This window comes from Anomalospiza imberbis, chromosome Z (assembly GCF_031753505.1).
Source record: "Anomalospiza imberbis isolate Cuckoo-Finch-1a 21T00152 chromosome Z, ASM3175350v1, whole genome shotgun sequence".
Lineage (NCBI taxonomy): Eukaryota > Metazoa > Chordata > Aves > Passeriformes > Viduidae > Anomalospiza > Anomalospiza imberbis.
The window spans coordinates 64303106-64318097 of NC_089721.1; the positions used below are offsets into that span (position 1 = coordinate 64303106).

Here is a 14992-nt window from a genome sequence, read left to right on the forward strand (position 1 = left end):
TATCTTTTGGGCTACCATATGTGTCAGTTTTCTTTGAGATTTCTGAGTATGTTTACAGCATACAGTGTAATAGAGCAGTAGTACACTCAGCTAGCTTTTAAAATTTTATTTCTCTCCTCCATATTTCACTGATTTTCTTAGTAAAAGTCTTCATAATGTATTTTTTCTCCTTGTCCTTTAGTTCCTAGGCTACATATAGTATGACTGTGCAATGCTTAAGCTGCTTCTGAAGTGGAACTTGCAGACATTGCTCTCTTGCCTTTTTACTTACAAGAAATTATTAAACTATAAATCTTATGGTAACTCATTCTGTGCAGTCATCCACAACTGCAAGCTCTAAGACTGTTCCAAATTTGCATGTCTGCAGTTCTTACGTACAGATTTATTCTTAGAGGAACAGCATTATGCTAACTTCTTCTCATTTTTTTTTCCAGCTATGCTTTTCCCTCTCTTTTTTTAACATAATGAGCTGCTCACTCATTTCCTTTGTTCCTCAGAGGGTTTTACATCTTCTATAAACAAATACATGAGCATTTTTTCTGAGGCGACCTTTTCTTTCCATTCCTTGAATTCTGCTGTCAGAAAAACAATTTTGCTTCAGTGCCTCAGGATGAACACTCTTATTTATCAATCTTTCCTATATTTAAGCAAGCCTCTCAGAGTGACAGTGAATGTAGCACAGGAGAGGTTGAAGGGGTGAAGCTGCCTTCTGCCTGAAGCCAGGCTGGATAGACAGAGCTGTGGCAGCTCTGCACTTTGCCTCAGGATCAGCATCCCCAGTTGCACTGGTTATTCTGCCTATGGTACGGCAGATGAGGAAGTACAACTCCTTCATCCAAGAGATTATGTAAGGACAGATGTTTTCAGCTTACTCAGACATTAGAATTAGGACACTATAGCATGCGCTGTACAAGAAAGATAACTGCATCAGGATATGCTTGAACAACAAATTGAAGACACTAGTGCAGCATGCATTCCCATAGCTTAAACCTAACTGGCATAATGAGCAACAGCATCAAAATGCAGAAACAGAAAATTTGGCATGAGCTTGCAACTGGAATAAGAGCATGGGAGGTCCACTAAGATCCACACCTCTGAAGCACCAGTATTGTCTTGCTGCTAGACAGGTAAAAGGTAACTTACAATCACCCCCTGCAATGCAGTGACTCCTTCTGCTTCATTGAAGCTTGGAGGCTTGCTTTCAAAAGGAAAGAAATTCTTTGGGTTGTTCTAGATTTATTTCTACCCAGGCAAAATTACAAAGGCAAATTTAATCACTTGGTGCCATTAAGGCACTTGGCCAAAGTTCCCTATAAAGACTGCCCATTTTCTTCAGAACAAATACAGGTGTAGCAAATTTTGCATTTTTTTCCACATGTACCCCTTATATATATCAATTTGCTCTGAAAAGTCACAATGCCCTATGCTTTCTTCACTTTTTAGTGTTCATTTTTAAAGTGATTATTTGCTTAAATCCCACTAAATATAAAAGGACTGTATGTATTGATGTGCTGTGTACCTATTGAGCCTCCTCTACTGGGAGGAAAAACTAATCTTCATTTTATTTAAATTAATTCTAAAACATCTACTGCTTGTAAACATGTGAATATTTTACCATTTAGATTATTTAAAATTTTTTTCCATATTTGTGGTCCTACTATACACACACAAATGGGTTTTGTCAGGGGGAATTGACTATGGGAACCACAGAATTTTGTGAACTTTGACGTATGTCCTTGCCAACCTTGGCAATACAAGCAACTAAAAGTGTTTTGAATATGTCTGCAGAACCTCTCTGATAAGTATAGCCAGTCTTGTGTCAAATATCATCTGCTGCAAGACCAATATTGGAATAAAGGGCAGTCTGAATATGAGAAATCTGAGTTCATCAAAATGTACTCTTTGACCTGAAATGCCAGTGGCAAAACACACTGAAGTGTGTTTTAACTCCCATGGAGTTAAAAACAAAGGTCAATAAGTGCTATTGCTGAATAATCCACAAATACATCTTAGTTGTCATTTAGAGCTGTAGTCCAGTCATAGTGGGGATAAATTCCTTAACTACTGAAGAGCTGGAATTTTCAGAGTAATTTACTGTCATACACCTGTACAGTGATCAATTGCAACTATTATTTTAGACCTATTTAAGATATAGAAAAATAATTCCCTTTTTACAATTTGTTCAGGTCAAGGCCTTGTTGAAATTCCCAGATGCAACTTTTTAGTTTTGTGAATATCAGTCCAGTAGGAAAAATACTGAAACACACGTTGTTAATTAAAAATCAGCTGTGAAGCCACAAAGTTGGTATTTTAATATCAGTCCAGACTGGATTGCAAACCCTAATTTACTACTGAAATAAATAATTCTGTAACCCCCTGAAAGTCTTATTGAACTAGTACAATTAGTATGCCATCACTTACATTACATTTATTTCTCTTACTGTGAAAGGTATCACAGCATGCACTCCACACTTGTACCTGTATTAATGTCTGTCTCCTTGTTTTTGTTGTTTTCTCTCCTAGGTTTTTTCCCTAGCTGAGCAAGTGACACACAGAGAAACATGCCTGAGCAAAGCAATGATTATAGGGTTGTTGTGTTTGGAGCTGGAGGAGTGGGAAAAAGTTCTTTGGTCTTGAGATTTGTGAAGGGTACTTTCAGGGAGAGCTACATCCCTACCATTGAAGACACCTATAGGCAGGTGATCAGCTGTGATAAGAGCATATGCACTTTGCAGATAACTGACACCACAGGGAGCCATCAGTTTCCAGCCATGCAACGTCTCTCTATTTCTAAAGGACATGCTTTTATTTTGGTTTACTCTATCACCAGCCGACAGTCCTTGGAGGAACTCAAGCCAATCTATGAACAAATATGTCAGATTAAAGGAGACATAGAAAGCATTCCAATTATGCTGGTGGGGAATAAAAATGATGAGAACCAAAATCGAGAGGTAGAAAGCAGTGAAGGAGAAGCCACGGCTAAGAAGTGGAAATGTGCCTTCATGGAGACCTCTGCCAAGACGAACCACAATGTGAAGGAGTTATTCCAAGAATTGCTAAACCTGGAGAAACGCAGGACTGTGAGTTTGCAAATTGATGGCAAAAAAAGCAAGCAACAGAAAAGGAAGGAGAAACTGAAAGGAAAATGTGTGGTGATGTGAAATTGCACTGTAAGGAATCAGCTATGAAGGATCAACTGACAATACACATGTAAGCCCATAGACAGCAAACAACCATGCAAGATGCTATTTATTAGTATCTGTTTTAAAATAAATACTTGGAAATTTAAAAAATGAGGTACTGTGATTGCTATGAAAAAAACCCAGAGAAATAAAAATATGTGTACTCTCACGATCAATTAAAGCAAATCGGGAAGAAAACAAAAGATGTCCCAGAATACCGTGTTTTGTAATTTATAATATCTGCATTTGCATATAATTGCAAGAGAAAACAATGTATAATATCAGAAGAAAAACAATGAAATGGTAGTGAAGAAACCTAGAACATACAAATACATGCTGGATGGTGTTAAACATTTCCTTCAAGAAAGCTGTGGATGAACAATTCCGTGCCATTTTAATTATTGACTGATGGGAGGATGTGCATAAGACAGTCTTGGATCACCTGAATAAATGACCTATTGCACAGTAAAAGGACGTGTGGGGATGGCACTTAAAAGGGACAGATACTGTCTCTATCCCCCCAGCATGCTACTTTCTAGCATGATGCAGTATTTTAACTGAAGGTTGTGGAAAAACCAATCCCTCTAAGACAGTTGGAGATCATCTTTTCTGGGCTCATTGTTTCAAGGATGACCTGAGTTTCTGGCCCAAATATATTTCAGAAGAACAGACATTTATTTGTGGAGAATGCCAGATGTAATGGTGTACATATAAAACCAGAAAGCTTCCCCAGAGAGAACTGAGTGGGTAGTTGCCTATGAAAGTCTCTGTGGGAGAGACTTAGTTCTAATGCTGCTGCCAATTAAATGAACACATGGTGTGGTTAGTAAATGAATGGAATGTCTTTTGAACTGGTGGTACCCTTGGAGTGGGGTTGGCATAATATACAAATTATCATATTAGCTGACTGATACTTTTTTACATTACTATATTTCAGTTAGAAGGGTTTATGCTCATGCCCTATGAAATCTATTGCCTTTATATTGTCTGAAGTATTTTATATTTGCCATTTAATCTCATGATTTGAACTGCTGTGACTATTTATAGAACCAAATACATATCTGAAGTCAGTGCCCACAAGAGTCTCTAAAATGAGGGTTTTCTGGGATAAGCACTATAGAATCTGGAATATTCTGCAGTCAGGACTGTGTTATAATGCAATACAAAGTTCAGAACAGAAAACACATTGTATAAAACATCCTGTCAGGAGGAACTGCTCTTCTCAAAACCTTTGAAAGGGGAAAAAGAGTAAAAATTGTAAGTTTTCCTGGATGTCTGTCCAAAGCCTTTTAAAAAACTAATATGAATGACTGAAGTATGTATCCTAATGATGACAAAGGCCATCTAAGGTAACATAAGCACATACAATTTTTAAAGGACACATTAAAATTGTGTAAGTCTCAATTTGTAACTTACGAACTTCTTTGAACCAATAAAAAAAGCCTACCATATTTTTAGTAAATGTTTTTGTCAAGAAACATGGGAAAATGAAGTCAAGTATTATGATTATTAACCTGCATGTTAGTGCATTATAAATATCTTCCAGGGGATGTTCAAATGCAGTGTTTGCATTAAAATTTGCTGCCTTGTTCCCTTCAAAGTTATTGCTTGCTTATCTTCCACCTTTCTAGCAAATGTGCAGGTATTTCAGAGGTAGAGTAATAGCATACACAGGAATTGCTACTAGCACTGTCTAGAGAGGAGCACAACTTCTGTCATGCAGTCAGAAGAAATGCTGGCACAAGTAGAATTGAATGTGAAACTCCTACTGATTTCAAAGAGACAATAATTTTTTGTTTATTTTATTGCGTTAAGAAGAGAAAACTGGAAAGAGCATGGAAAAGCTAATGTTCTTCATTAACAGTAAATTTCAGGCTCTTACACAACACTCTTTCTTCATAAATCTCAAAGCACTTTGCAAAAATGACAACATCATTTTCTTAACTTCTCAGGTGGTGAAAGTGAGGCACAGAGAGAGGAAACAATTGCACATAGATTGTCCAGCAGTATAGTGACCGACCAAGGAACAAAAGCAAATCTCCTCTGTCACAGTCCAGTGCTCATTCTGTGTTTTGTCAGACTGTCTCTTCACAGTCTTAAATAGTTCCTGAAACACTTAAAGAAGCCTGGTTTAACCTGTACCGCCAAGTGTATCTTTCTTGACAATCTGTCAATAGATCAAAAGATATTTCCAGATCAGGGACGCTAAACATTTAAAAGCACTATGTTTTAAGATTTTATAAATGTTTATACATTTACTATTTGTAAAAAAATTTGCTGATGATGCTCAACATCACAGCAATGGATTCCACAGATGAAGCTGGAAAATCAAAAAAATAATATCAACCTTAGGGCATAATGGGTCACTCACAGAGGTCAAAAGCAGAGAGTTGTCCTCAGATGCTAACACACCAGTGTCAAAGGTCATCATGTGTGGCACATGCCTTAGCAGCCAGCATAGAATTATGACAGAATCTCAAAGAGAAAAATAAAAGCTATATATAGACCCTTTTAACATTATTGCTTGAACTGGATGAATTATTTACATAGTAAAATATTTCGCAGAAGTACAATATAGGGGATCTAAATTACTTAAAATGTACTGACTGCAAATATATTACAGGCTGAAATTCAGCCCTGGACTTGTGTTTTTTTTTTGTTGTTGTTTGGTTTTGTTTTGTTTTTTGTTTTGTTTTGTTTTGGTTTGGTTTTTTTTTTCTTTTTTTTTTCTTTTTTTTTTTGAATGTGCCTCATAGCAAGAATAGAATAATTGTATAACAAAGATGGAAATAAGTAGCTGCCAATGTTAGGCTTGAGGACCATATTCCTTTAGTTCCCAGCTGACTCCTTACCTGCTATGTAATAAGCCATGAAGTACTTCATGGACTTGCATGTATCAAAGCAAGGCCAGAACAGAAGCAATATTACTCAAGGACCACAGTCTCAAAAGAGAGCATATTTTATACCCTTGCATTGCCATCCTTGTTTCTACTATTAGATTTTACATATCTTGCATACATGTGAGCTGGTTTAAAATGTTTTTTTTGCTATTACATATAGAATTATTTTTTTTAATACTGAAAAAATAAGGTAGAACAAGAAAATATAGAGCTTTATTACATTTTGTGTTTTATTTGGAATGTGGTATGACTGTAATAACCTGTTTAAAATGTATATGCAAAATACTTAAAATATGTAAGTTCAAAAGTGAATTTTAGCACCCAGAAAACACAATTTAGCCAAAACAAATCTTTTAAATGCATGACTTTTATATGTAGATATGAAATATTAAGGTATGTTGCTGTCATGAAAATGTATTGTTGCAATTTCATTAGTAAATATTTTGTTTTAAAGCTGAATAAGAAGTAATTTGTGTCTACTAGTTTCCATGTTTGTGGTGATGTTCTAAGCATTCAAAATAAAGTTTTAAATCTTAACACAAGTTTGGAAGAAGTATTGTTGGTGCCTGCATTTTGTTTGATTCATATTATATAGTTTTTGAAATTGCAAGGACAATTGCTAACAGATTCTAACATGCTAGGTAGTGTACTAAAGTCATCAGCTATTCAAATCATTTCTGAGAGAATTGGAGCAATATTACCTTATCTAATACTTCTTCTATTATACCCTGGCAAACACACCAAGAAATCTACCGCTATTAAAAACAAAAAAAACCAAACCAAACAAAACCAAACCCAGCTCATCACTGGGTGCTCCTTTTGGCCAACAAGAAGCAAAATAATTCTGGAAGCAAGTCTATATTTTATTATTTGCTTTAAAATAATGGCAGGTAGAAGTGTTAGCTTTTGAGAAATTGTTACTTAATGTATGGATCCTGCTATTCCTGCTCATTACTAAAAATATTCCTGATGGTCTTGCAAAACTTCTACTATTGCATTCTATATTACCACCTGTTGCAAGAAAATGTCAAAAATAATAGTTCATCATTTCTTGCAATTCAGAAGATGCAGCCACAGTTGTTCAGTTAAATAATTATTTCCATATGCAAACAATAGTTCATATTCAACAGAAGAAGGGATCAACAAACAATGTTGGGTACATAGACAGAACGATATGCATTTGAACCAGTGATGAAGTATTGAACATTGAATGTAAATTTCATGTCACTGTGAAGTAATTGCATTTGTCGGCCCACAAGGCTTTTTATTTTTAGTAAAGAGCTCTTATAAATTATTATTATTATTATTTTTAATTTTTTTCTTTCAATATGCTATCAGTTACTGATCTTGGTGCTGATTCTGACACAGTATGGTAATGCAGTGGATGTGCCAATTCATTGTCCTGGGTTTTATACAATACAGTTGCTAATTACTTTATAGATGTTATCATATTCCACAGAAACACCAGAAACGTTACAAAATTCTCTTGCTTTTAATATTTTTCCCATTGGTTACTACCTCTGTTTCCCAATGGAAAATATTTTAATTTTTAACTCATATCCTCACTCAAATTTGTGAACACCTGTCACGCTTATTTCACTGGCAATTTAACTGACATCTTTCACCCACCTTTGAGGCACACTTTCTAATTAATCCACAAATTTATTTCATGTAGTCAAGTGTGTCTAAATTTTAACTCCACTAAAACTGCAAAGAGAGGGAGAGGTGAGCTTTGAAAATACATACTGTATGTTCCTTGTGAAGGATACAGACTCTTCTGTAAATTAACCAGACATATATGCAGTTTAAAGAAAGTATTAAAACACTTCTGTTTCATATAATTAATCTTGGTTAAGTACATTATTTCATAATCGGTCATAGGGGTCCCACTGAAATCATAATGAAACTGAAGTTGGAAGGAGGAGTTGTTACTCAGGCTGTTATATTTATTTCACACTCAAATGGCAACAAGTGGCCCACAATGGATCCTACAAGAGCATCTCTATTCTTGGATTCTCAGATCATAATGCAGTTGGCAAGGGGAAGGGGCAAGGCAGGGATGCCGCATCACAATCCGCCCCTGTGGGAACCCTGGGGGGCATGCCCTAGAAGCTTCCCTCAAAACTGTTAAAATCCCTTTGGGTCCTTCCCCTCTTCCTATGTCTGTTCCTATGTCCCTGAGCCACTCCCTCCCTATTCCCTGATTGGCCCTTATCTTTGTACTGCCCCAGAGCAGGGTGACCCTGGGCCCTCGGGAAGTAAGTGAGACTCTCCGTGGGTGTGTGCCAGGGACCAGAACATCTCACCACGCGGCTGAATTAAACATCTGTGGATACCATGCAAAGGCCCTTTCTGCTTCTTTACCCTGGACTTTACTAGCAGCAATTCAGGCTGTAACACACCCCAAAATTAAAATCAGCTTCTCAGCCTCTACACCTGGTGCTCTTAAAGCTGTGGATAACAGCGTCTGTCACATGGAAATTACCACTGTATTTGTATTAATTTCAGTAGAGAAAGCAACAAATAAAGAAGCAGAATTGGTGTTCTTCCATAAGACATGTATGGCAAATATTTTTTTTACATGTAAGAGGAGAAAGATTGTTCTACATTATCTTTCAAAAAGAGATGGGATGACCATTGAGGGGCCATTCACCCCAATGTATATCTGCTTTGCTGCAATTTCTGTTCAGTGTTATTGTAAAGATACTTTGCCTTTCGAATTTGCCTTCCTTCTTTACTGGCTCAGATCTTGCTGCTGACCAGGATATTCCTAAAAAGTTATTCTTGGCCTATGAATGTCTCCTGGGTAGTGGGGGTCATTGTAACAAAGTAGAAGTAGGGGAATTGTAATTTGAGAGGGGAGGTAGGCCCAAGCAAAATGGGAATACCAGAAAATTTTACATTTTACAGAACTTATGGTTTCTCAGAAAATTCTGAGATCAGCAAGGACTCCTAATGTATTTTCAAAAGAAAAGGCAATATTGAGCAGTCATGCTGAGCTGCACTAAGGAACATGGCTCTTTGGAACATCACAACAGTAGTTTCCACAAGGAGAGCAATTGCTTCTCCCTCAGTGATCTCATCAAATCTTTAACTCCTTATAAAAGCAACTTTACCTTGGATGGCTGACTTACGTGCCTGCGTAGGAGAGCACACTCTATAGCCACAGGGTTTCAGCTCTCTTTTTCTTTCTCCTGCATCAGTTTTAGCTGAGGTAGAATTAATTTTCTTCAGAGTGGCTGGTATGGGTGTGTGGTTTGCATTTGTGCTGAACACAGGTTTGCTAATACAGAGATTATTTTGTTATTGCTGAGCAGGACTTACGCACAGTCAAGGCCTTTCCTGCTTGTACTGCATGCTGGTGAGGGGGTTAGGAGTGCACAAGGAGCTGGGAGCAGACAGTTGATCCCAACAGACCCTACCAGACCATACAGCATCACACTCAATATATAAAGCTGGGTGACGAAGGAGGAAGGCCAGGGACATTTGGGGCGATTATGTTTGTCTTCCCAAGTCAATATTACATGATAGGTCCCTGCTCTCCTGGAGATGGCTGAACACCTGCTTGCCCACGGAAGGCACTGAATTAATTCCATGAGAGGCTTTGCCTGCATGCACAACTTCTGCTTTACCTACCAACCTATTAATGTCTATCACATCCCATGATTTTTTTCATATGTACTTTCAAAATTCTCTGTCCAATCCCACTGGTTACAGGAGTGAGGAAGCAGCTGCTGTGGTGCTTACTTGCCTGCTGGGGGTAAAACATAATACCTGTTTAGTCCATGCAGTCCTCTTTCCCACTACATGGAGAATGACGAGATGTCCTTCACAATGAGAGAAGATGATCTCTAGATGACTTCTGCAGCCATGAGTACCACTACCTTTTCTTCTACAAACCTCACACTGAATCAAGGCTTGCCTTTTACAATGAAGTTAAAACCCAACTGGAACAACAAAGTCTAATACAGCACCAAGGGAAAGCAAGATAGTTCTACAGAAACATGTCTGTAAGTGTCCAAATAATAGTATCTTTATATGTAGCTCTAGAAAGTGCATGTTCATATGGCAACAAATGGTAAAACATTGTGTTAGAATACAGAGGCAGAATTACAGTGGCTTTTCTGGGGATGCTGAATGCAGAGAAAAGGTGAATGTGTTTAGTTTCAGGGGTAATATTTTAGAAGGTTGAAAAAAAACAAGGAAAAAACCAGTAACATATCCTTGGAATTATCTTAATGATAAAATCCATTAGGTCACAGGTGAATCACTCAGAGAAAGAGCAAGCAGCAGTCAATATGAACCTTAGAAAAAGACTGGGGTAAAACAAAAAGTCTTAAATTCTGTCCTTCCTTTTTATTGCCATAACCATATTTGTCCATGGTTGCTCTCCTGTTTCTTTTCAAACTGAAATCTGAATCTAAGGCTGCTTAATTCTGTAAGTTTGACCTACTCTTAACTGTTTCATCATCTTTTTTTTGCCTAGTGAAAAAATTTGAGTACCATTTTGCAAAAACACCAAGTTGCCCCACTGTGGTAGAGAACAATTTAAATTTGTTTATTAGTTACTAGAAAACAGTTCAAAATAATGCATTAATAAAGTAATAAGAATGGTCAGTAGGCAACCACTATTAAATCCTTCCCATGAAAAAAAATATTCTATCAGTTACATAACCACACATAAAGTGTGCCCAGATTGTAGATCAGGAAAATACCATGAAAGCCAGATGGATGCAAATTCACAATTTTATTATGGTGGGATGGTGGGCTGGCAGGCTGGAGGGAGGGTGGGGCTTGGACAGGGGAAGTGCATCTGTCTGTCTCTTCCCTGCCTCTCCATGCCCTGGGAAGAGCAGTCAGCCACACTGCCTTTGCCACAGCCAAAGCGCCCACTTTTCTGCTAGAAAAGATTTATAAAGCAGAGAGAAAAATCGGAAGACTACCATCTGTGGCATAAATAAGTGATGCTTGTATAATGTTGGCAAGTATGATGATGTGAGGGGATTAAAAATTATAAGTCAAAAGTAATATTAAACTTCAGCATTATGGATGGCCTCATTGCCTGTGTATTAAGACATAGTTCTTCATCTCTCAGAAGTTACCATGTCTAAACGTTGCTGGGTCCATTTGGTTACACGGCACCACTTTTAACTATTTATGGAAGCCAAATTATTTAATTTAAAAGAATCAGTTGTAGTCAAGAAAACATATAATTCTGCACTATGTAAATGTAGGACATAATATATTGTTAAATGCAAGCTGGTAGTTAAAACTGAAATCTATTTACTGTCATGATTTTTTTTAACATGTCAGTTGTGTTTCCTCAGAGGCTTGAAATTGGTGCTCTTTTACTGGTCCTAATATAAATTAGGTTAGGAAAATAAACTTTCATATAAATATTATTTTCAGCAAGAGATTTTTAAATTACATTCAATGTCAATTAGAATTTGTAATTCAACAGAAAATTTTAACAGTCATTTGTAGAGGCAGTATTAGTCATCTTTTTCTCCCACAAATATGGTTTATGGTTTGAAATGTCACTAAAAGAGGTATTTCAGAGCACCAAACAGCAGTCTGAATATGAACAGGTTTAGCTCGTATTTTAAATTTCAAATACATGGAAATGTGTGCAAGTTCAAATTTTTCTAAATGCTGGGGACCAAACTTATTCTTGGATTAGTTTGTAATAAATTTGTCCTGAAGTTTCCAGTTTGTTTTCAATAACACTGTATTTGGTGTGGTCACAATGCAAGAGAGATAAACCTGTAAGTTACAATAGGAGATTCCCAGGAAATGTTTTCCTTTTCTGTTTTCTAACTCAAATTTTGTTTGAACTATAGCAAATTGACTAATACCCATGCATCCAAATTCCTCTTATATACATCTGCAGCAACTTTTTTTTTTTCTTGGAGTTGCAGGTAACTTACAAAGCATATAAAGTGAAAACTGCATTTCTCTATGTCTTTTTAATACTGTTTTATGAAATAGGTGTCAATTTTTCAAAGTCTATAATCTCTTCCAAATATAAAGCATAGGGTGAAAATCCGTTCCCTTTGGATACACCAGAGCTTACTCCCATGGTTCTCATGCTCAAGTTTTGTTTAGTTTCTAAAATATGGCATTATTTATGTATTCTTTGCAAAGATTTTCTTAAAATAAAAAAAAAATCAAAGATGAAAGGCCATGCTAGATGAAAGCTTTCTTGAGCATTCAATTGAAGATAGCTTTGCTGAGAAAAAAAAATTGAGTTCTCATCTCAGTCTCAAAAGGAACAACAACAGAAACCTATTGACTTCTGTTTTCATTGGCATGATTGGCTTTGCATATGGGAAGTAAGACTAAAATAAGAAAATGTCCTAATTGCACCATGATGTGAGAAAGGGAGAATGGTAAAAATTTCCTGAAGGAGATGGCAGTGTCTATTGATTTTTCTTTTAATCCATCATGTGTGGGGAAAGAGGCAATATTCCAATTAGAATTGTAATGTAAATTGTAAATATTCAATATTTGAGAATATTTAAGCAGAGATAAGTAAAGTAGTCTTTGGCTTAGATTTGCTTACTGACTAGACATGGGCACCTACTGACCAATAGGTCACTTCTTCTTTGATGAAGACTGACTATTAAAAAAAATAAATTAATAGGTACCACTCCTCTTCTATTATCCTGTGACTTTGTACAGGATTATAAATAGAAAACCCTCAAATTATGGGAACAGGTCAGCTTTCCTTATTTTTGGAATATCATATTTCCAACTAGCAAAAGTAGAACTTCAGATGTACTGGGAAAGTTTTCAGTGTTTTTTGACACATCCATAGAGCTGACTTTTGAAGACAGACAAATGAAAGAACTTGAATGGGTATTCTTTCTGGGAAGAACAGTGGCCAATGACCTTCAGTGAAAATTATATATCAAATCTCTTCTCTTTAGTTTTTTGCTTTTGAATAATAAGAATATCAGACAGGCAATTTCTGTCACTATAGTTGAATGAGATATAAATAGCATAAGCACTTTTAGAAGACTTTTATAAAAAGACTAATAAGAAAATTTGTACTATTTATCACCCAGGGAAAATATGACACAAAGACTTGGTCTTGGTTTACAAACTAGTGAATAGTCAGCTGTAATTCAGCTTTTCTGTCTCAGTGTAATGCTTTCTCTCCAGTAGAGGCAACAGCTGGAGTGCTGTGTCCAGTTCTGATCTCCAAAGTACCAGAGAAATATGGAGCTCCTAGAGCAGGTCCAGTGAAGAGCAAAGAAGATGATTAAGGGACTGGAGCATCACTCATGAGGACAGGCTGAGGGAGCTGGACCTATTCAGTCTTGAGAAGTGAAAACTGAGAGGGGTTTTCTTTCCGTATTTCCAAAATTCTCAGCTGAAATTCCAGAGGCAATGGAGTTTAGACCTAGTTAAAAAGGAAAAAAGAAAAAAAAAAGAAAGGCAACTCTGAGACTCTATTATTAATGCTGTTTTTTCTTTTAAACTATGTTCATGTTGCTTAGATTTTTGCCCTTTTGTTTCCACCTTTTGTTTTCCAATTAAAGAGAAGATCCCGGGAAATCCTACTAACAGCTCGTAATTATTTTCCGTCTCTCTTTGCCCACCTCTATGGCTAAACATTGGAAAGATAATACATACAAGGTTGCTTTCTTCAGAAATTACAGTTTCCATGTTGCAGTGTTGCGTTCTTTTTCCCGGTCCCGCGCAGCTCCAGAGACCCCAGCTAAAGGCGCTGTTTCTCGGTGGGACCCGGGGCACCGCGGGACCAGGGTGGGACCCGGGTGCTGTGGCGTTCTGTGCACTGGGGTAGGCTGGCTGCATTCTACTGCTGCGCGCGAGGGACGAGGCGAGGAGGGAAGGAATTGTCTACTCTGTCCGTGTGGTTGGCTGGAGAACATTTTATTGTTGTGTGAAGCTGCGATGGAGAGGCACAACTCGCTCTCCACCTCAGCGTGGGCAAAATGGCTTCCAGCAAAGGGGGGAGTGGGGTTTTATAGGGGGTGGGCTGAGGCAGGCGCAAGCCCCCCTCGCCCAATGGGGGCAGGCTATCAAGGATTTACGTGGACCAGGGTGACCAACGGGGACGCGACAGGGGCGGACATGGGCTCTGGGGCGAATGGGGTTGCGGGGCTGGGGTAACCAATAGGGAAGTCTCAGGAAGGCACAGGGGGTGGTTACTGGAGTTGACCTGGAGCGGACCACCGCGGGGGGAACAGGGATGTGCAAAGGGATACACAGAACCAGCTAACTGACATACATCAGAATCCCTAATCTGAAACCAACCCCGGGATGCAACACCATGTTACTGGACTTTTTCTGGCATTTGGACATACTGTGATAAAGTAGAAAATTCCCCACCTGGCAACAGACATTGCTGGCTTGGCAGCAGTGTGGCAGGAAAATGCTGCTTCACTGCATTTTTTATCTTCCAGTTCATCATTGCACAGAGAAGTGTATCTGCCAGAGGATTACTTTCTGGATTTTTTTGGTTATCTTTTTTTATTTCCAGATATGAGGAAAAATAGACTGGATTTAGTAATTTATGAATCACAAATGTGTTTTCCAGCAAAAATGATCACAGATTTATTTTATGAAAAATCTGAAGCATGGATGAATAAGAATCTTAGTACTCTATAAATTACTTTAATGGCATATCCACAATATGATTAGTATAGCAAGCAATCTCAAAGGGAGATTAATGATGAGCAATTCATTGAAAAAAAAAATACCAAACCTGTAAAAACAACAAAATAACCGATCTAGAAACTTGAATGTCTCTCAAAAGTTTTGATAATTGGTTAGCTTTGTTTTTTGTCAAATTATTCTTTTGTTTCTTAACATCTTCAAGCATTCTTGGAAGGGACATTATGCCTGGAAGGGACATGGAAGATCTCATGGAATTTGAGGATG

The 14992-nt window shown here is 37.4% G+C and overlaps 1 protein-coding gene across 1 annotated transcript; it reads left to right on the forward strand.

Moving 5' to 3' along the window:
* Positions 1-2501: 2501 nt before the first annotated feature.
* Positions 2502-4428, forward strand: DIRAS2 (DIRAS family GTPase 2). The gene has a single exon (XM_068175717.1). The coding sequence runs from the start codon at positions 2562-2564 to the stop codon at positions 3159-3161; it is 600 nt and encodes a 199-aa protein (XP_068031818.1). The 5' UTR covers positions 2502-2561; the 3' UTR covers positions 3162-4428.
* The last annotated feature ends 10564 nt before the right edge of the window (positions 4429-14992 follow it).